We start from the raw sequence: 23538 nt of genomic DNA, 5'->3' as shown, positions 1-23538 counted from the left end.
CTTTTAGCTTAAATTGAAATGTTGTCCAGGTTGTCAGGGAAGGTGGACATGTGGACCAGCACAAGACCAAAACTGATGACCAAAACTAATGGACCGAGTTGACCTGTTTCAATATGTCAGGTAATGCAATCTTGCCATTACTGAGTCACTACATAAGGAAACTATGATTACCCAAATTTGCATGATATCACTGGGATTGCTTGCCACCATCTATATTTATGTGAAACACCATGAGGTAAATAAGAAAACTATAATCACCCAAATTTGCATGATATCACCGGGATTTCTTGCCACCATCTATATTTCTGTGAAACACCATGAGGTAAATAAGGAAACTATAATCACCCAAATTTGCATGATATCACCGGGATTTCTTGCCACCATCTATATTTCTGTGAAACACCATGAGGTAAATAAGGAAACTATAATCACCCAAATTTGCATGAGGTAAATGTTGTCTAGGTTGCCAGGGAAGGTGATCATGTGGATGAGCAGAAGACCAACACTGATGGATTGAGTCATGTTTCAGCATGTCAGGTAATGCTTCTTACCATTACTGAGTCTGTACATACGGAAAGTAATCACCCCGATAATCTCTGATGACAGCTATTTCCAAGTTTGGTGGGAGTTGTAGGTACCTTTCCTTCACCGACAAATTGACTGGAGTTGCAGCAGTTGCTGCCTTCTTCTTTTGGCGACGCACTCGCCAGACGTGGATAGTGGCGGAGGAGTGGACGCCCTCGGCTAAGAGCGGCGGATGGCGAGAAGGTGGAGAACTATGGCCTCCACGTTCGTTGAAGCTACAGCGAGCGCACGGAGGACGCTGTGAGCGGACGACGGCCGGAGGTGGAGCTGCTCACGGCGGCACCTGCGCGTGGTCGCGGCGGCTCCTCGGACGGAGGGCGGAGCGGCGGACGGTGGCTGGAGATGGAGCTGCTCACAGCGGCCCCTGCGCGTGGTCGCGGCGGACGGCGGCCGGAGATGGAGCTGCTCACAGCGGCGGCGGCCCCTCCGACGGCGAGTAGAGCGGCAGACGGCCGCCGGAGGTGGAGCTGCTCGCGGTGGCTGGTGGAGGGCGCCGACGAGCTCGTGGAGGGCGCCGGCGAGCTAGTGGAGGGCTCCGGTGAGCTAGTGGAGGGCGCCGGCGAGCTGATGCAGGGGTGCCGGCGAGCGTGCAGCGCGGATCGCGGCCGGATCGCTGGCGGATCGCGGCCGGATCGCTGGCGGATCACGGCCGGATCACGCGCGCGGCGCTGATTCAGTGCGTTATTTCCGTGCGCTGATTGTGGGGAGTTAGTTGGGCTGATTTCAAAGTGTAAAGGGGTTTTCTGTAAAATGGTCGACAGTTCAAAAAAATTCTCCCCCGCGCAGCTTTTTTGGGGACGGAGGGAGTACAAGAGCAACACTTTTACTCTAATTCTCAAATTCAACATAACGAGGTTTGGGGTACCGACTCGGATAAAACCATTCTGGGTCAGGCACGGGCCAGCTGTGGATGGGGGAAAAATCAAGATCAGAAGCTTATTTATGTGGAACAAAATGTATTGAAATAGTCATAAGGATACATGTACCTAGGAAGTTCAGACTCGTCTGGAGTCTCGACAGCAACAGGAACAGTCCTACAGATAAACCAAGAAGTCTAAAATTACTACTAGCATCCAAAAACAAATGATTAAAGTATGCATGATGCTTTATGTTAATTCTTGGCTTATTCAGCAACCTAGAAAGGGAAAGCAGCCGCAGCTAAGCAGTTGTGCCTAATACTACAAAAAAAAAAGACGCTGCTAAGCAGTTGCGCCTAACACTGCAAAACACAGAACATAATTAGAGATTACAAACCTCTACATAAGCTCTATGTCTAGCCTAAGCTATAGCTTCAACAGCCTTGCAGCTAGAGTAAAGAGGCCAAACGCCAACTGAGAAAAATATTGCAACCACTTATATCATTGCATTAGTATTATCACCTATTTCCAAACAAGATGAGACCTATATAATATCAAATCAGTTCAACAGTGCATGTTGTATGCGAACTGTAGTAAAATAAGACATTTGACATCTTAATTAAAACTGCTAGTAGTAGATCAATGATAGACTAACAAACTATTATAACTTTTAGTTATTGCCAATTCTACACTGTATCACCCAAAATTCAACTACTGATGATCAAAAGGATTTGGCCACCCAGCTCCCCCAACACCTGAATACTTTGTACTTCACAGGCACTTCAAGCACTTGCACCAGCGTAAATAAAACTATATATTACATGAAGATATGAGGCATACCGTTCTGCATTAAAACACTTCATGAGTTCCAGGATTCTAACCCTTGATAGGTAAGGGGTTTGATCCGTGTCATAAAAGTTCATGCCGACAAAGTTCCCACCAAAATCAACAAGGGGCCCTCCTATTCCAGCCTATAGCATAACAATGAAGCGGAAACAAAGGATTACGCAAGCGGGAAATAATCACTGGTAGTTCAATACTCATGAACTATTTACCTTCAACAGGTGGAAAGAGATGAGAGAAGTCAACAGGGTACCTTGGTGATTTTACAAGTGGATATCTGAAGCTCTTCGCAATAAGATCTACTACGTTTAGCAGTCACAGCCCCCTCTGTGGCCATTAACTTAGCTGATTCAAAGCCACGCCCTAGAGCTACTACCTGAGCTCCAATCTCAGTTTGCGAGGTTTCATCGAGTTTTGCTGCACGATAACTGCAGACACCCTTGATGCTAACAACAGCCACATTATACTTTAAATCATAATGTAGCAATGTCCCATCCACGCGTCGTTTACTTGGTAGGCACACTTCAATCTACAATAATGAAGTGAGGCTTACTAGTATCTTAAATGAATAAGTAGAATAAGCTCGTATGACTAGGAGCACCAACCTTCCATTCACGATGAATGTTCTTTCCATCACCAGACCTAACCAAACTTGCTGAAGTCAGAATTCTTGTAGTGGATCCAGAGCATTCTATAAATACACCTGTGCAAGCAAACTTTCTTGCAATTTTTTTCTCTGCACAAAATATAATTTCAAACTTTTAACAAGTAACCAAATATATAAAATATAATGAGCTAAAAATAGTAAAGTCACCCTTTCTGTGTTCCCCCGAATACTCAGTTTTATCTACAACGAATGAGGCAAGTGCCACAACACTTCGAGACATCTTTGAAGCAACTCTGCTAGTGGGTTCACTCAAAATATCTTTGCCAAATCCCTCTTCAAAATCCCATTTCAAGTACATGCCATCTGGTTAAGTAAAGCATGGCTCGTTAATTAAGTCAGAACAAAGCTGTCAAAAACTAACACATCAGGGAACAGTCATCACGACGGATAGTAACTACTCACCATCAGCAAAACTTGGCAAGGGATAACCTTTAGCAAGTAAGATCGCATTTACTCTATTTCTAAATTCTGGTGCAACAAGTTGAACCATGACAATGTATTAGTATTTAGTAATGATCAGTATACTCAAAATAAATGCTGGTGCAACAAAGATGAAGCAATTCACCATGCAAATGGTAATGATTTGAAAAATTGAAAGCACCAACTAACCATTACATCGCCAGGGAGCAAGTATACGCCTAAGCTCATCATCCGTGAGTCCTACAACATGAAACAATTAGTGATCTCATGATGATCAAAAATCTTAGTAGTGGTCATTGCTGGTAACATTAGAATTTGATAAATTGCATGATAGAACAAGAACTACAACCATAAACGTAAACTAGCCCTGCGCAGTGCTAGAGGAACCAAAATATGATTATCAGTAAGTAACGTTGGAAAATGATGAAGAACTGCTTGCTAGTGCATATCGTCTTAAGGGTGCTTATGCTTAGCTTACCTTTTGGGCTGTCATTATAAGGTGTCGAAGATTGTTGGATCTCATTCGGACGGGAAGTGTCTTTACTTGCAGCCCTGAATATAGCAATTGATGAAAAAATGAAGGGTCAGTTTCAGGTATGCATGTCAAATAACTAAAACAACTGAATGGCCATGATCGAAAAAAAATAGAGATCACAAGAAAATAAAAATATGGAAAATGAGCAGCACGGCTCTGCAACAAGAACAATAGGACAGTGTGATGTACTAGAATGGATGCAAGAATAAATAATAACATTGCAAGAAAATGAGTGGCACGGTTCTGCAAAAACAATAGGACAGTGAGAACTAGAATGGATGCAAGAACAAATAATAACATTGCAAGAAAATGAGCAATATTGTAGTTTTATTTCATACTTACAGGGATGGATGCAAGAAAGCCTACATGGAAGTGTGGTGTACTTAGCCATTTGTGTACTATTTAGTGGTATTCAGGCCGCATTTTGCTTGCCACTGCTAGGATAGCAACTTGCACGTTCAAACATGAACAGAATGACCGAGGAAATTGAAGAGGACAACTTGGGATTACGTAAAACCATCTTGATTATTCATTCACTTTTTTGCACTGGTACAGTGCAAAATTATGTATGTCATTGTCTACACAAATAATGCTTGTAGTGTTGTATGTGTTAAAGTTACATTTTTTCTCAAGTTTGCATTGTCGATGGACAACACGATAAAGATGCTCATTTATTTGGCTTTGGCATATATGCTTGCCTCCGTGATGTCTAAGATGTTTAAGTCCAGTTCCTATTTTTCAAAATGCTATCTGGTTTAATATATTGCTGAACATAACCTTGTGAAACTTATATTGCTGAAATCAAATGCAAAAAGGAGTATCTCATAACCTAGTGACAAAAAGGTTAGCACAACAACATATATACCTCGTCTCTTCAAGCAAACAAAAAAGGGTCCATCCTATGCACCGAACCAACCATCTACCCCAGAAAAAAACTGGCTCATCCCTCTCATCCAACCAAACAAAAAAACAAGAATATTCCCATCCATGTAGACATGGATATCCCAACACATTACTGCTTGATCTCAAACCAAACACACCCTAAGGGCTTCAAAGGTAAGAATGTGGTGGATGTCTTGCAAGTTGCCACACCTCATCACCTTCATAATGTGGTGAAAATTTGTTATTCTCACTTTAATCAATATATCTTTCAATAATGAAGCACAACATAGAAATTCAAAGCTTTAAAATTTCTTGGTCCCACATAATGCACCTGGTATTTTTACAATCACTATTAGTCTAGCATATACACATCATATTTCCAGCTCAATAGAATTATTGGTTTTGGCTGGTTAGCTTTTTGATGCCTCGGACCTTAGCCTTTTTTTCCTCATTGCACATGGATGCTTTGAAGTATGTTTTGTTCCGTACGGAAGAAAAAATGCATACCATAATTTTCATGCACACAATAGTTTCATTAGTTTGATTTATTCTACACATTTGCAATTCTGTCAAGAGACCTAGTGCAGATATAATGTTTTCTCAACCAATTTGAATACTGTTATTGTTCCGTTGTGGATCTAAGTCCACAACAGTTATACTGTATTGAAGAATCAAAATAGCAAAAGACAGTAAGCCAACTAGAAAAGCTATTCAGCATAAACGCTGGAATTCAACCTTACCAGTGTACATGAGCAGGCGCCAACCATTCAAAAATAAGATTACTTGGTACAAATGAAGTCATTTCCTCATCATAGTAGTTCATGCCAACAATATTCCCATCACAATCAACAAGTGGTCCTCCACTGGCAGCCTGGCACAAAAAATTAACTTACGCTCAGCCTACCACACATACCAAAAAAATTGAAATTTTGGGGCATAAGAAAGTATAATTCCCATAATAATGATAAATAATATGACCCTAATATCATGAATTCACTGTACAATTGTTGACTTTGACCATGTAGAAAAATCAGACAAGATATCAACCGCGCACCTCGATGATTTTGCATGTGGACAATTTGCGCTGTTTCTTATGAATTCCACCTGTCCATGTTCCATGTATCACTGACCCTCTCGTGGACACTAATTTGCCTGAGTCGAAGCAACGCCTTACAGCTAATAACTCAGCAGACGACTCAACGTGCATGTCGTTGCCAAGACATGCTACACAAAGATCAAGGGAGGGCGGCAAGGAATGGGTGATGATGACAGCAAGACTGTAAGGAGACGAATAATAATGCAACCATCCATGGACCACTTCATCATTCGGAAGGCGCACTTTGATCTGTAATGATACAGCAAAGCAAGACAAACATTGTGTGTAACCATTACCTATGCCATAAATAAGCAAGCAAAGAAATTGGCAGCACAAACCGTTAAATCATCCCAAAGATTTTGATCTAATGATCCAAACAAACTTGCTGTCGTCAGAAAGGAGGCTGAAGATAGTTCTCTGTCAATAACCATGCCTGTGCATTCAGAATGCAATGCCTCTCCTATGCAACATCATAATTTCAGTCATTAACTACTAATGACGGCTAAATGCAACCATTGGAAATGTGCACATAGTAGTATTAATCACCATCAAATGAAGCAATGGAGATAATGCTCGGAGACAACTTTTCTGCAAGTGCTTGATTGAGGTCACACCATACATCATTAGCTTCATGGATAGGAAATGTGCAAGGTTCCTGGTTCTTATTTTCATTTCCCTCGCTTGCGCGATTTTGACTTGAGCTACCCAAAATGGTACCTAAACTTGAAGTACCTACAATGGAAGCGAAACTGAATTTAGACAAACTGATTTCATATATGCCTGCTTCAGGATGGCCTACGTTAGTGTAACAACTATAAAGGAGTGATTGTGCTTAGCTCACCTTCTGAACTGAAGTTCGATGGTGTGGGAGTATTCTCCAAATAGGTCCTGCAGCAGAATGTAGTAAACTTATCATAATTATTAGTATCATCAGTAACAGGGGACATGTTTGTTTCAAGGCCCAGGTAACTACCCAATTAAAATTTTGGTATGACAACCGAAGCAAAGGCATGACCACTATTTTGCTATGTTGATGTTTTTTTGGATTATTATGAATATAGTACCTTCCAACTTTTTGGCAAAAAAATAGGTCTATGATTAGTTTGCAGCCAAATTGCTTGGCAAACAATCGGCAACTTGGAATGCATAGTGATACCAATTGTTTTCATGATGAGCCAATAAGAACTTGAAAGATGTGAGCATGTAGAGAAGTATAGAATTCCAGCACATATGGCACCATTCAACTGAGACATAGTCATAGCCAACTACAATCATCATGATAAACTAATCAAACTATAATCAAACTGGAACAGCAAGAAATAGCCATCAACTCATCATCCTTTGAACACGTGGCCACTTTTTTCTAGAAAAAAAATAGCAAGGTATGTTGGCCTGCTATTGTGCTGTGCTATACAGTATTAATTAGACCGACACTTACACAGAAACGTTCACTTAATCAACTTAAACATCCTACACTTAAAAAAAAAAGGAAATGTCATCTTCATGTGTTCAGAGCTGCAGGTTAGACGCTATGTTTCGTCTCCCATCAGCATATATTAAACCGCTTGATCAGCCACCACTAACCGCCAAAGGAGACCCACCGAGAAGAATGGTAGAGCTGTGAAGCCAATTTTTTGGTAGAGCTTTCCCACAGTCTCTGCTCACCGGCAGCCACATGAGAGTGGGGTTAGGGTTGACTCATCGAACATAGAGCATCGAAGCCGCTTAATGAACCGTCAGATGGTGTAGGGAAGATCTGTACTAAGATGGCCAGGGTTTGAACATCATAAGATGTGAATGTCTCCAATAGAGACATCTAGCCTGTTTAATTTAACTGAAAATAACATGGGTGCCCATAGGGCTAGGTGAGCCAAAAAAAATGCAATTCCAAAGACCAATCAAATCAGGTGGGCAGCTAACTTTTTTAATCTAGCCAGATTTGGTTGAAAGCGAACAGATGCATAGATTTCAGAACACATGATGTGTTTGTTACTTTCATCAGTACGATTAAAGCATAGATGACATACCAGAACCCAAGCCTGTCCATACATTCAACAATTCGCTTTGCTGGTACGAACGAGGTTTTTCGCTTCTTCATACAGAGGTTCATCCCAACAATATTCCCATCAAAATCAACAAGAGGTCCACCGCTTCCAGCCTAGCAGAAAATAAAATCCGTGATGCCTCAAAAGAGAGTTAAAAAAAACTTAGACAGAATTGACAGTGCACCTCAGTGATCTCGCACGTGGACCACATGGTTTCATGGCTCTCAACTCCAGTAGGACTGTCAGTCAGTACCCCAGTGGTGACCCAAAATTTGTCGGAAATGTGGCATAAACTTGCAGCTAATAACCGCGTGGAAGAATCAACTTGCATTTGTGGTATACAAGCTGCACGGATATCAGGGAAGAACCCAGTGGTTACAACAAGCATGTTGTGAGCTACACTGTAGTATTGCACAGATGCATTCACAACTTCCCCATTCGGTAGATGCACTTTTAACTGTAACAATACAACAAGACAACATGTATACGAATGATTAGCAAATGATTACAGACATCTTAAATCAGCAAGGATGATGCAGTGTGATTAGATTAGATCTAGGTGTTCTGCTAGTTCTCTTTTGGTCTATAGACCTCTTTGTTTCATTTTCTATTCTCTCACGTTGGCAACAATGCACAGTTGAGCCTTCTTGGCTACCTCATCTAATTGATATATCAAAACAAAATCTGCACGTAACGAAGTGCAGAAAAAATGGCAACACCAACCTTTAATGTTCGGACATAACCTGAATCTGTAGTGGTAACCAAATCTCTCGATGTCACAATAGATGAACCTAGTCGATCATTTCGGACAACTGTGCCTGTGCATTGAGAATGGAGCTTTTCGCCTACACAAGGACAGAACTTCAGTCATGATGATGAAATACAGAAGATGGAGAAGTAATGTGCATATAGTAGTACAATCACCATCAAAGGAGGCAAGCGAGACGATGCTTGGAGACAACTCTGCAGCAAGTTCTTGACTGAGTACACCACCTTCACGATCAATTAATCTGCTGGATGCCTCGTTCAAACGCAAGTTTCCTAGTTACAGAAGCATCATAGAGCATCGTTGTTAGCGCTTTGGAAAAACTGTACAGCATAAAGAAAAAGAGGTGCGAAGATTGAGAACAGTGACTTACTGCTCCTTGTTCTAGCGGGAACATCTTTTCCATTGGTTTTCAGCATATTTCAAACCCTTAAGAAAAGGAAAAGTCCAAATTTTCAGACGTCATAAAGAGTATAGTACTGATTATTTAAACAGTTCCACGATAAAATAGCAAAAGGGCCGAAATTAAACCAGAAACCAGAGATGTTGTTTTGGGGAAAATAAAGGGATCAAATCCCCAATTTACTAATAACCCTACAATGCCGTAAGGATGAGATTCAAAACGAATAAAAAAAAGGAGGAATACCAGATCCCAAACGAACAAACAAAGAAGGAACAACATTCAAGATACGACATCACATGAAAACCACAAGCACTCTGGCGACTAAATCGGATCGCTCAAGAAAAGGGAAGGCGCCAAAATCAGGGCTACATAATAGATCTGAAGCGCATGCTACCCAACAAGAAACCGCGGGGTTAGCGGCGAATTCTCGCTTCCGGCAGCAGATTTGGGACTTACCCTTACGTGGGAGGCGCTGGGGTGAGTTTGGGGCGCTGGGTGGCGGCTGCTACGAGTTTTCGCCTCCGGCGGCAGATATGAGACTTAAAGCGCCGGCGAGGGTCGGGCGATGAACTGATAGGTTGCAAATTTGTATGGATGGTATCGTCCATATGAAAGAAAATTATCTCCATATGTTGCATCAACTGGTCTATCCAAAACGGCCGCACCATCGATCGCTCTTTTCTCTAATCGCAACTCTGAGTCTAATCCTTGTCCCTCTTATCGCTATTTTTTCCCCGCCGCAAGAGCAAGCCTGGGCCGTCGCCTGAGCCCCCCGCCATAGGTCCCGTCCATAGCCGCCGTAGCTCCCTCTCCATAGCGCTGAAAGAGCAGCAATAGGTGTGCTACCCAACAGAGGCGCATCCTCCGCCATGGCATCGGCGGTCAGCGGGCGGCGGGCGGCGGCAGAAGATCCAACTCCACTCCGAGCAGAACGAGCTCGTGCACCGGCTTCCCCAGGACTGAGAGCATTTTCACCGGTGCCCCCAAATAAGCTTCACTACCGTGTGGAGCCGTGAGCAGAGCATCTTCTATTCCTTTGCGGTGTCCTCATAGCCTCAATAGAAATTCAAATATAATAATATTTAAAAAACGAAATTCATACAAACTAATTTTATACAAAAGTTACTTTAATTTAAACTGAAAACTAAAAAAAAACTAGGGGCGGCGCGCGTCCAAGGCGCTGAAGTTGAGGTTGTTGACGTCGTCGCCGTCGTCGTTGTCGCTCGACGAGCCGAAGGACCAGTCGTCGTCCTCCTCCTTTGGTGTCGGCTGCTCGGAAGGTCTGGCGGGGTCTATGAAGTTGGCGCCATGGTCCCTGGTGGACCACACTGCCGTCTGCCGCGGGTCCAGCATCATCTTCGACGGAGCGGCCAACGCTAAAGTGTTGCCAGAGGAATTCCTCCGGTTCGTCACCGCCACGGAGGCCCACCAGCGCCTTCGCCTCCATCTCCCACCATTGCCTCTTCGCTGGCGGAAGTGGTGGCGAGCCCGCGGCGTCCTCCTCCTTGAGGCGGCGGCGTTGGACCGACCGCGTTGTCCTATGGGCCAGAGCCGAAGACGCGTGCCTCGCCCCGTTGTCGATGACGACGCCACCCGAAGGAGGCGCGACCAAGCGCGTGCGATCGCCGGCGATCGACGATCTGGTGCCAAGGCGGCCCCACCCGCGAAAACCAATGTGCCATCAGGCGCCGGCACACCCGATCCGTGCCCTTCGCAAAGGGGCCGACACTGGGTTGCCGGTGATTCTATTGGGCTCAAAATTGCGCTGGCGCTTTTTGGGCGCGCTGGTGCGAGCCTATTTTCGATGCCGCACCGGCCCCCAAAATGCTATCGGGGCCGAGATGCTCTAACTACCCAGGCATCGCGGGTGGGGCGGAGCCTCGCCGGCTCGCACGTTGCTAGGAGCGGTAAAATTGCACGCGCCAAAACTTTTAAGGCACGCGAGAGAAAGTGCGATGCGTGGGCTTTCTTTCGGGTGCCATTTCTTTCAGCAGCTCGACACTTCATCAGCGCGCTTTTCCCCTCCTCACCGCTTCACCATCCCATCATATCGCTCCCGTGCCACCGCCATGCCGTGACACCATGCGAGCTCGGGGTACCGCGGCGGCCGCGAGCGCACAAATGTCACTTTCTACACGGAGATCCGAACTAGCGACAAGCTCACCGGCCTCGGTACCTTTGAGACCGCACACAAGGTGGCGTGCGTACGACGACGCCGTGGCGTGGCAGCTTGGGCGCCCGCGCTCGACGATGAACTTCCACGACATGTGGACGCGCCAGCGTGCCGATGACGTCGTCTTGCCGCTGCCCCTCGTCACGCAGGAGGAGCAGCGCCGCCAGCGACAACTGGAGCACCGTCTTCTCATCACCGAGCGGGAAGAGCGCGCACGGCTTGAGTGGGCGGCCCGCTTCCCCAACAACGTCGCCTCCGAGAAGAAGCACTTTGCCGACCGCAAGAAGGCGCAGAAGGCCGCGAAGAAGCAGGACCGCCTCGGCCGACAAGGCGCGAGGCGAACCCCGTTGGGCTGACATGTGGTCGTCGACTCCGGTGTCGACCACGACACCGAACTCGTCCGATTTCGAGTATTAGATTAGGTTTACTTTTATCTGCACTAGTTTGTAATATTAACTATCTCTATTTTATGTTTTCGCTATTTTTTGCAAAATCGTGTTTGTGGCGCTACATTTTAGCGTCTGCTGGGAGGGTTTTTCTATGTTAGTGCGCTTCCAGCGAAGTAAAAGTGAGCGTGTGGAAAACGCTCCAAAGCTGATTTAACGTGTCGAGATATGTGAATGCGTACAAAGGCATCAAACTCTTCATAGTTGGTACCATCAAAAATCACTGGACACCGAAGAATACTGACATATCCACATAGCTACATGCGGAGGACGCCATTTTTTTTCTTTTTTTTTTCGAACTAGATCTAGATCTTGTTTTTTTTAGGCATAGCTGCCCGAGCTCAACAACTGGAGGCAGATCTAGCCGGAGCGAGGCCTGCCAGGTCGGGTCGTGTAAGAGGCGGCCAGGGCAGGGCCGGCCAGGGGTGGACGCGGCCGCGGCGGATGCGGCTAGGTCAGGGCCAACCAAGGATGGAGGCGGTCGGGGTGGGGTCGGCCGGGGCGGGGCCGGGGACAGGGCCAGGGCGGGGCCTAAGGCAGGACCAGCCGAGACGGGCCGCAGCGGTGGCGGCCGGGGACAAAGCTGGCCGGAACGGGACCAGCCGGTGCGGGACGTGGAAGGAGGTGGCCAACAGGTAGGAGCAGGCTGGAGTAGGATCCGTCGCCGGAGAGATCGACGGCGGTGACGGCGGCAGCACATAGTTGCTACGTGCAAGAAGAGCTAAACCTAAACTCTGATACTATGTTGTGAATGAGCAACTAGTATTCACAGAAGCCAAAGGGCAGTACATGTATATGTGTTATAATGTGCAAGAAAACTCCTCATACACTGGGGATATACAAGAAAAGGGTTTATATCTCTAACAGTAACCACGTTTTTACCAACGGAAAATTGGTTAACCATGTGACCACCATATCGCTAGATGCACTACATGGATGTTTTAATATATATATATATATATATATATATAAAAAGCACAGCACTATTACTCTGATTCAGTTCAAATAAAATGCGAACACTAGATTTTTACTCAGATTCAGGAAAAATAAAATACAAGCGGAACAGTTTTACTCGAACTTCTCATATTCAACGTAACGAGGTTTTGGGTAAAGACTCGGATAAAACCATTCTGGGTCAGGCACGGGCCAGCTGTGGATGGGAAAAAAATCAAGGTCAGAATCTGAACAATTTATTTGGAAATGTAATGAGATGGTCACAAGGATACAGAGACCTAGGAATTTCAGACTTGTCTGGAGTCTGTGCAGCAACAGAAACAGTCCTACAGATAAACCAAATGGAAATTTTAGACTTCTAGAGTCCAAAAAATAAATGATTTAGATGCATGATGCTTTATGTTAATTGTTGGCTTATTCAGATAAAGGTTAAGCAGCCGCAGCAAAGCAGTTGCAGCTTCAACAAAACACAGCCGCCTAAGTAGTTGCAGTAACACTACAAAACATGGAACATAATTTGATAATACAAACCTCTACATAAGCTATAGCTTTAACAGCGCTGCAGCTAGAGTAAGGCCAAATGCCAATTGAGAAAAAGATTGCAACGACTGATATCATTGCATCAATATTATTATATATTTGCAAACAAGATGAGACATATATAATATCAAATCAGTTCAGCATTCCATGATGTTGTATGTTAACTGTAGCTCAACATGGCTTATCAAATTATCTAGTAAGGGAAGCAGGGCAACCCTAAGCAGCTCTGCCAACCCTACAGAGCTCCAGCACATAATTTGCGTCTGGGAAACACTATACAAGCTCTATGGCAGGTGCATCAATATTGTCATTATTTCCTAACCAGATGAAACCACAGAAACATCAAATCATTTGAAAAAAATGCAAAATAAGACACATGACTTCTTAATTCAAACTGCTAGTTGTAGATCAGAGATAGACTAACAGCCTAATCCAAATTCAGTTATTATCAACTCTACACTGTTTCACCTGAAATTCAACTACTGATGATCAAAAGGATTTTGCGAGCCGACACCCCCAACACCTGGATATTGTGTACTTCACAAACACTTCGACCAGTTGCACCAGAGTAAAGAAAACTATATACATGAAGATATGGGGCATACCGTTCTGCCTTAAAACACCTCATAAGTTCCAGGATTCTAACCCTTGATAGGAAAGGAGTTTGATCCATGTCATAAAAGTTCATGCCGACAAAGTTCCCATCAGAATCAACAAGGGGGCCTCCAATTCCAGCCTATAGCATAACAATGAAGTGGCAACAAAGGATTACACAGGCGGGAAATAGTCACTGGTATTTCATACGCTCTCATGGACTCTTTATCTCCAATAGGTGGAAAGAGATGAGTGAAGTCAACAGTGTACCTTGGTGATTTTACAAGTGGATATCTGAAGCACTTCGCAATAAGATCTACTACGTTTGGCAGTCACAGCCCCCTCTGTGGCCATTAACTTGCCTGATTCAAAGCCACGCCCTAGAGCTACTACCTGAGCTCCAACCTCAGTTTTAGAGGTTTCATCGAGTTTTGCTGCACGATAACTGCAGACACCCTTGATGCTAACAACAGCCACATTATACTTCAAATCATAATGTTGCAATGTCCCATCCACACGTCGTTTACTTGGTAGGCACACTTCAATCTACAATAATGAAGTGAGGCTTACTATATAGTATCTTAAATGAACAAGTAGAATAAGCTCATAATGACTAGGAGCACCAACCTTCCATTCACGATGAATGTTCTTTCCATCACCAGACCTAACCAAACTTGCTGAAGTCAGAATTCTTGTAGTGGATCCAGAGCATTCAATAAATACACCTGTGCAAGCAAACTTTCTTGCAATTTTTTCCTCTGCGCAAAATATAATTTCAAACTTTTAACAAGTAACCAAATATATAAAATATAATGAGCTAACAATAGTAAAATCACCCTTTCTGTGTTCCCCCGAATCCTCAGGTTTATCTACAACGAATGAGGCAAGTGCCACAACACTTCGAGCCATCTTTGAAGCAACTCTGCTAGTGGGTTCACTCAAAACATCTCTGCCAAATCCCTCTTCAAAATCCCATTTCAAGTACATGCCATCTGGTTAAGTAAAGCATGGCTCGTTAATTAAGTCAGAGCAAAGCTGTCAAAAACTGACACATCAGGAACAGTCATCACGATGGATAGTCACTACTCACCATCAGCAAAACTTGGCAAGGGATAACCTTTAGCAAGTAAGATCGCATTTACTCTATTTCTAAATCCTGGTGCAACAGATTGAAGAGATTCAGGACAATTTATTAATAATGAATGGACAATTTATTAATAAGGATCTGGCACTGGTACCAAACTCCAGAATTGGGGAAATCAAGAAAGGATTCTATGAATTCAATATTCCAGAGAGCTGTTTGACCCTTCTTCCAATACTGGCAACAAGTCTGCTGTCCCTGTTGATACTCATGGTGATGAAAAAGATCAGGGGACCCCAAAAAGACAAAGAATGGGTATACAGGATTCTGATGCTGGGTCTCAATCTGCCCCTCCTAAAGTCTCTGGAAATTATACTGGTTCACATAAGCATGCTGCTTTGCAAGCTTCTTCTATGTCAAGGAAGGATACTGGTAAGAGGAAACTGTTTGAAATGGAGCTACCATGTAATACTGAAGAGAACATGACCTCTCCCTGCCAGGCCCCTGTCATATCCTCCTCTCTTTCAGAAGTTCACAAGGAGGTGGTTGATGCTCTTGCATCTCTTCCATCACAGTCAGATGTTAGTTCCTCCTCACAGAAAGCTGCTGATTCCTACAAGCAGTTCCTGAACTCTCTGGCAAGATCTGGTAGTGACAAAGTCTTCACTATTCAGAAAGAATACAAACATCTCCTTGACCCCATTGATGAAAATGTGAATGAAGAAACTGGTCCTTCTGATGAGATGGTTGATTATGATAGCAGTGATAACTCCCGTAGCTTCTGACACTCCATACCTGTCTCAAGGGCAGGGGATTCTTGCCTTAGCTGCTCCTTCTCTTAGATCTGAAAGAACTGCTGTTGTGATTCCTGTTGATGGCCCTCAGCCTGAGCCTGATTCACAAGAGGAACCCCTCTCTCAGGTTGATAATCCCATCATTGATGTTGAAATTCCAGGTGGTGGCAATCCTCTCTCTGCTGGTGGAGATCATCAACAGCCTGCTCCCAGGATGAGCTCCAGAATTGAATCCTTGGGCACCCACAACACAAGGATTGGTGGTAGAGCTATGGGGGATAATGAGGTTAGTAATATTTACGGTACAAACTTACATACTCATAACTCTTTTGCTTTACTTGATGATGAGGAAATTTTAACTAGGGCCCTTGAAATGGGTGTTAGTCCTGCTTCATTTTCTCTTGAGAATATTAGTTATTTGAAAGATTTAGAAATTGCTAGACACAATATGGCTATTGTGCAAAAAAATTCTGTGAATACCAATATTGATGAATCAAATCAGATTCTCTTACTGGGGCTTGGTGATGATAAGAGTGAAAGTGACAGAGATGTAGATGAAGTTGATTTCACTCCTGTTCTATCCAGAAGGAAGAAGAGAAACAAGAAGTCTGCCTGTAAGGTTGGGAGGAGTGGATCACAGTCAAAATCAGGTGATGCCACTTTGGGAGCACAATCAAAATCATGTGCTGCCCAGGTGAAAGCCAACAATGACCACCCTTTGAGTGGCATTGTAGCTGGAACCAGAAGAAGGAAACAAAACCCAAAATATCTATGATAGGTGCTTCCATGAATTGCAGGGGTGTTGGAAAGAAAGGGATGAGTATTTTCTTGGCTGATTTGATAAAAGACCAACAGCTTGATTTTATTGGTCTTCAGGAAACTATAAAGAAAGATTATCTCAGAAGAATTGACCCTGGTGGGGATTTTGACTGGAAGTGGATTAGCTCAGTTGGCAGAAGTGGGGGTATCCTGGGTGGTTTTAGGCTATCCAGGTTTACCATTTGTGATACCTCTGTGGGTAAATTTCATATCAAAGTTACCTTGCTTGATTTGAAGTTAAATGTTAAATGGTGCTTGATTATCATTTATGGAGCTGCTCAAGCCTCTGATAAGGAGGATTTTTTGGTGGAACTTGGTAATGTCTGCAGTAATCAAATTCTACCAATTTTGGTAGGAGGTGATTTCAACCTCTTGAGATTTTCCAATGAGAAAAATAAACCCATGTCTCATAATAAATGGTCAGATATTTTTAACTCCATCATTAATACCTGTGCCTTGAGGGAGATTCATATGGCTGGTGGTCAATATACTTGGTCCAATAACCTCTGTGATCCAACCTTGGAAAAGCTAGACAGATTTCAGATGAGTAGTTCTTGGGAAGATCTTTTTCCCCTTGTAACAGTTCACAAATTAGTAAGAGATATGTCTGACCATAATCCTCTTATTCTGGACACCCTTGACATCATGGTGAAGAAGAGAGATTTCAGATTTGAAAAAAGATGGCTCAGAGAAGATAATTTCCTGGAAAGAGTTAAAAGATGTTGGGATCAACAAGTGTTTGCAAAGGACAGCCTTGATAAACTAATGAAGAAATTAAAAAATGTCAAAAAAGCATTGAAAGGGTGGGGTGCTAACCTGAGAGGGGCTGACATTAAAAAGAAAAAAGAAATTTCCATTGAATTAAAAGAGCTAGAGGAGTTGGAAGAGACTGGCCCTCTATCTCCATCCCAAAGAGAAAGGAGGAGTTTGCTCCAGCAGGAAATGTTGAAAGTATTGGATAATGAAGAGTCTTTCTGGAGACAAAGATCAAGAGAGAACTGGCTCCTTCATGGTGACAGCAACTCTGCTTTCTTTCATAGGGCAGCCAATGGATGCAAAAGGAAAAGAACCATTTTCTCTCTGAAAAAAGGTGACACAGTTATTCAAGGTGATGCTGCTTTGTTGGAGCATGCTACTGCCTTTTACAAAGATTTATTTGGTCCAATGTCTGATTCTGGGATTAGATTGAGAGATGATGTCTGGACAGATGATGAGAAACTTACTACATTGGACATTACTGAGTTAGATAAACGTTTTACCTTTGAAGAGATCAAAGGTGTTATTGATAGCATGGAGAAAAACAAAACAGCTGGTCCTGATGGTTTTCCCATTGAATTCTATCAGCACTGCTGGGATGTTATTAAATTTGATATCCTGCATGTCTTCAATGACTTGTTTGATCATAAGATTGATTTGGAAAGAATCAATTATGGAATTATCACTCTAATTCCCAAATCTGCTAATGCTGATGTCATTCAAAAATTCAGATCCATTTGTCTGTTGCAAGTCTTTTTCAAGATAGTGACAAAAACTTTGACTGCTAGAACAACTCCTATGATGAGTAAGCTCCTGCTTCCATGCCAGACTGCCTTTATCAAAGGTAGATACATCTCTGATGGTGTGATGCTGCTTTAGGAAATTTTGAGAGAAGATAAGTTCAGAAAGAAGCAAGGTGTGGTGTTAAAAATTGACTTTGAAAAAGCCTATGATAAAGTAAATTGGGGGTTCTTGTTTGACTGCTGCAAGCAGAAAGGATTCAATTGTAATTGGCTGGAGTGGATTAGAAAATCTGTTGCTGGTGGGACCCTTAGTGTCAAAGTTAATGATAAAGTGGGCCCATATTTTACTAGCCATAAGGGAGTGAGGCAAGGTGACCCCTTTGCCCCCTTCCTTTTTAATATGGCTACCAATAGTTTGGCTAAAATGGTTCATCTGGCTCAAAGCAATGGATTGATTACAGGCCTGGCTGATAATTTGTTACAGAATGGGGTTGCAATTCTTCAGTATGCTGATGACACCATTCTTCTGCTGCAAGATGATGCTCAACAAGCAGTCAATCTGAAACTATTGCTTTATATTTTTGAATCCATGTCTGGACTGAAAATTAACTTTGAGAAAAGTGAAGTTATTTATTCAACTGTCAGAAAGGCAGATGGCCTATCAAATACCTGGGACACCAGTCTGTGCTAGAAGAGCTTCTGTGTCTGACATGAGGTTCCTAGGAGAGAAAACTAAGAAAAAAATGAGTGGCTGGATTGGCAATTCCATGTCTATTGGAGGTAGGCTGATTAAGATTGATGCCTGTCTGGCCAGCACCGCTGTTTATCAGATGTCTCTGAGGCTTCTGCACAGGACAAACATAGAACAAATTGATAAACCTATCAGATCCTTCTTTTGGGCTGGTAGTGCTGACAAAAGAAAGTATCATTTTGTGAAGTGGAGATGGATTTGTAAACCAAAGCAAAAAGGTGGTTTGGGAGTTAAAGATTTAACCAAATTCAACATTAGTTTGATGTGCAAATGGTGGTGGAAATTGGAGCATGACACAGGACCTTGGCAAGATTTTATGAGATTGAAATATCTTAGAGGTAAAGGCATTTATTATGCAAAAAAAAGACCTGGAGATTCTCCCCTTTGGTCTGACATGCTGAAAGTTAGAGATTTATACCTCTGTGGTAGAAGAATGAGGGTTGGAAATGGATTGTTGACCAGCTTTTGGGGAGACTCTTGGTGTAGTACAAGTCCTCTCAAAGATATGTTCCCTGTACTGTTTGACATTTGTAATGAACAGAAAATCACTGTGGCTGAGGCTGCTAGTATGGGATGGAGATTCTCATATAGAAGATGGCTGACTCCTGACCTTATCATTCAAGAGGCTGGTCTGCTGCAGCTGATGAACCAGACAAATCTATCTCAAGAAAAAGATTCTCCCAGGTGGAAATGGTCAAAAAATGGAAGCTTCACTGTGAAGTCTATGTATAAACAGATCTGTGGGAATGGCATAGATAGATCATTTAGACATCTATGGAAAAGCAAAATTCCTCTGGAAATTAAAGTTTGGCTCTGGCTGATTTGGCATAATGCTATTGCTACAAAGGACAATCTTCTCAAGCGCAACTGGTCTGGGCTCCTCATTGCCAATTTTGCAATGAACTGGAAACCATCAATCATCTTTTTTTTGGTTGTTCTGCAGCCAAATTTGTTTGGAGTTCGGTTGCTACTGCTATCAATTCTCCCACTCGTTCTGGGAGTTTTTCACAATTCTTTTGGTGGTTTCCCCAATTTGTTCCTGCCAGTCGTAACACGCAAATTGCTGGCTTGGCAGCTATTTGCTGGGTCATCTGGAAAACTAGGAATAGAGCCTGTTTTGAGAACAAGTTGATTAGTTCTCCCTTTGATTTAATCAGTTACGCTGCTGTGTTTATGAACTACTGGTCAGGTCTACATGGTGAACAAGATGCTGCTGATCTTCGTGCTGGTGCGGACGGCCTCATGCGACTGGCGACGGTGGCCGGAGCTGGATCTTCTGGGAATCCTGGACTTGGTGATCTACTTCGACTGGAAAACAAGAACACTGATGATGCTGTTGACGACGCCGCTTCCTGAAGTCCTGTTGATCGCCCTAAGTGCTGCCTTTTGGCTAGTTTAATCCTGCTTTTGGGTGTTCCTGTTTTTCTCCTCCTCGGCTGTAGGCAGAGGCTGATGTCCCTGGCAGTTAAAAACTGGTGATGGCCTGTAATAGTTAAACCTTGAACGCTAGCATTAGGCGGCGATCCTTTCGCTTTGCTTTTTCTTTCGTGAACATCTTTGTATTTTCGTTATCCGCACGGTAATGAAAATTCGATCCCCAGTTGGATCGTTTTGAAAAAAAAAATAATGATCAGCATAGTCAAAACAGATGCTGGTGAAAGGTGAAGCAATTCACCATGCAATGGTAATATGATAGGAAACTCCAAAGCACCCACTCACCATCACATCGCCAGGGAGAAAGTATGCGCTTAAGTTCATCATCTGTGAGTTCTACAAGATGAAAACATTATTAATCCCATGATGATAAACAAGATTAGTACTCGTCATTGCTGAGAACATTAGAATTTAATAAATTGCGTGATGGAACTACTACAACCATTAACTTAAACTAGCTTTGTGCAGCGCAGGAGGAACAGAAATATGATTGTCGGCAAGTAACGTTAGAAAATGATGAGAACTTCTTGTAGTGCATATCACCTTAAAGGTGGTTGTGCTTAGCTTACCTTTTGGACTGTAGCTATGAGGTGTGGACGATTTCTGTATCTCCTTTGTACGAGAAGGGTCTTTACTTGCAGCCCTGAATGTGGTAATTGATGCAAAAATGAAGAGTCGTTTTCAGGCATGGATGTCAAATAACTAAAACAACTGAATGGACATGACAAAAAAAAACAGAGTTCACGAGAAAATTAAAATATAGAAAATGAGCAGCACGGTTTTGCAACAAGAACAATAGGACAGTGTGATGTCTAGAATGGATGCAAGAATAAATAATAATAGCATTGCAAGAAAATGACAAGATGAGCAACAATGCAGTTCTCTTTCATGCTTACAGGGATAAATGCAAGATTGCCTACATGGAAGTCTGCTGTACTCAGCCATTTATGTACTATTTAGTGGTGTTCAAGCCGCATTTTGCTTGCCACTGAATGCACTCAGCCATTTATGTACTATTTAGTGGTGTTCAAGATTGCCTACATGGAAGTCTGCTGTACTCAGCCATTTATGTACTATTTAGTGGTGTTCAAGCCGCAAGAAACAGCAATTGCCAGGGCTAGCAGCAGCTAAAGCATTAGCAATAGGATAGGCCCTCTGCTGGGCGATTGGGCATTTAACCATGACCAGAATGAGTGAGGAAATTGAAGAGGACAACTTGGGATTACGTAAAACCATCTTGATGGTTAGTTCCTTCACTTCTTTTCACTGCTACAGTGTTAAATTATCTAGTCATTGTCTCCACAAATAATGGTTGAAGTGTTGTATGCCATGTCATGTTAAAAGTTACACTTTTACTCAATTTTGCATTGTCGATGGATAACAAGACAAATATGCTAATTTATGTGCCTTTGGCATATATGCTTGCCTCCGTGATGAATAAGATGTTGAAATTCAGTTCCTATTTTTCAAAATGTTATCTAGTTTAATATATCGCTAAACTTAACATTGTGAACTAGTGAAACTTATATCTCTGAATCAAATGCAAAAAGGAGTATCCCATAACCTCATGAAAAAAAAGGTCAGCACAACAACCTATATACCTTGTCCCTTCAAGTAAACAAGAAATGGTTCATCCTATCAACCTCACAACCTTTTCTACCCAACAAGAAAAACTGGCTAATCCCTCTCATACAACCAAACAAAAAAAAGAAGAATATACCCATCCATGTGGACATGTACACTCTTAACAGTTCTTGGCACGCATAACACACAAGGTATTTTCATCAATAAGGCTTTTTGAATGGAAGTAACTATTACTCTAGCATATGCAAAACTATATCTAGTTCACTGGAATTTTCAGTTTTGGCTGGTAAGCATTTTGATGCCTAGGACCTTAGCTTTTTTTTTTCTCACTGCACATGTATGCTTTGAACTATGTACAGTTCTGTATGGAAAAGAGTGCATACCATATTATCATGCACGCAACAATTTCATTAGTTTGTTTGGTTTTACACGTCTACGCTTCTGTCAAGAGACCTAGCGCAGAAATAATGTTTTCTCAACCAATTTGCATACTGTCATACTGTATTGAATAGTCAAAATAGCAAAGGACAGTAAGCCAACAGGAATGTCTTCTCAATCAATTTGCTTACTTTCATACTGTGTTGAATAATCAAAATAGCAAAGGGCAGTAAGCCAACTGGAAAAGCTATTCAGCATAAATGCTGGAATTCAACCTTACCAGGATAATTCATCAAACCGCAAGCGTTCAGAAATAAAATTACTTGGTACAAATGAAGTTTCTCCCCCATCATAGTAGTTCATGCCAATAATATTCCCATCACAATCAACAAGTGGTCCTCCACTGGCAGCCTAGCACAAAAAATTAACTTACGCTCAGCCTACCACACATACCAAATTAAATGTAATTTTGGGGCATCAAAAAGTTCAGTGCCCATAATATAATGGCAAATAATATGAACCGATATCATTAAATCAATGTACAATTGTTGACTTCAACCATGTAGAAAAATCAGACGAGACATAAACAGCTCACCTCGATGATTTTGCATGTCAACAATTTACGCACTTCCTTATGAATTCCACCTGTCTGTGTTCCATGTATCAGTGACCCTCTTGTGGACACTAATTTACCTGAGTCAAAGCAACGCCTTACAGCTAATAACTCAGCAGACGACTCAACATGCATGTCGTTGCGAAGACATGCTACACGTAGATCAAGGAAGGGTGGCAAGGAATGGGTGATGATGACAGCAAAACCGTAAGGAGGCAAATAAAAATGCAACCACCCATGGACCAGTTGATCATTCGGAAGGCGTACTTTGATCTGTAATGGTACAGGAAACAAGACAAATGTTATGCATAACATTTACCTATAAAACTAAGTAGGCAAAGCACAGCAAGATTGGCAGCACAAACCGTCAAATCATTCAAAGGATCTTCATCTAATGATTCAAACACACTTCCTGTCGTCAGAAAAGAGGCTGAAGACAGTTCTCTGTCAATAACCATGCCTGTGCATTCAAAATGCAATGCATCTCCTACACAGCATCACAATTTCAGTCATTAACTACTGATGGCTAAATGCGAACATGTGGAATGTGCACATAGTAGTATAATCACCATCAAATATAGCAACGGAGATAATGCTCGGAGACAACTTTTTATAAAGTGCTTGATTGAGGTCACACCATACGCCACAAGGTTCCTGGTTCTTATTTTCACTTCCCTTGGTTGAGCCATTTTCACTTGAGCTACCTACAATGGTATCTAGACTTGAAGTATCTATAATGGATGCGAGACTTAATTCAGACGAACTGACTTCATATATGT

At 42.6% G+C, this 23538-nt stretch overlaps 1 protein-coding gene across 1 annotated transcript; it reads right to left on the bottom strand.

Moving 5' to 3' along the window:
• Nucleotides 1-1413: 1413 nt before the first annotated feature.
• LOC124663198 lies at nt 1414-9837 on the bottom strand. The gene is made up of 20 exons (XM_047200923.1): nt 9556-9837; nt 9070-9125; nt 8855-8971; nt 8654-8775; nt 8115-8387; nt 7913-8043; nt 6727-6773; nt 6432-6617; nt 6224-6345; nt 5844-6134; nt 5530-5660; nt 3851-3924; nt 3562-3612; nt 3355-3420; nt 3100-3255; nt 2891-3021; nt 2539-2814; nt 2283-2413; nt 1572-1619; nt 1414-1489 (listed from the first exon to the last, which is right to left on the bottom strand). The coding sequence occupies exons 2-20, from the start codon at nt 9113-9115 to the stop codon at nt 1414-1416; spliced, it is 2475 nt and encodes an 824-aa protein (XP_047056879.1). The 5' UTR covers nt 9116-9125; nt 9556-9837.
• Between the last annotated feature and the right edge of the window lie 13701 nt (nt 9838-23538).

This window comes from Lolium rigidum, chromosome 6 (assembly GCF_022539505.1).
Source record: "Lolium rigidum isolate FL_2022 chromosome 6, APGP_CSIRO_Lrig_0.1, whole genome shotgun sequence".
Taxonomy (NCBI): Eukaryota; Viridiplantae; Streptophyta; class Magnoliopsida; order Poales; family Poaceae; genus Lolium; species Lolium rigidum.
Note: the sequence above shows the minus strand (reverse complement) of the source record. Positions and strands in the feature narration are given on the sequence as shown.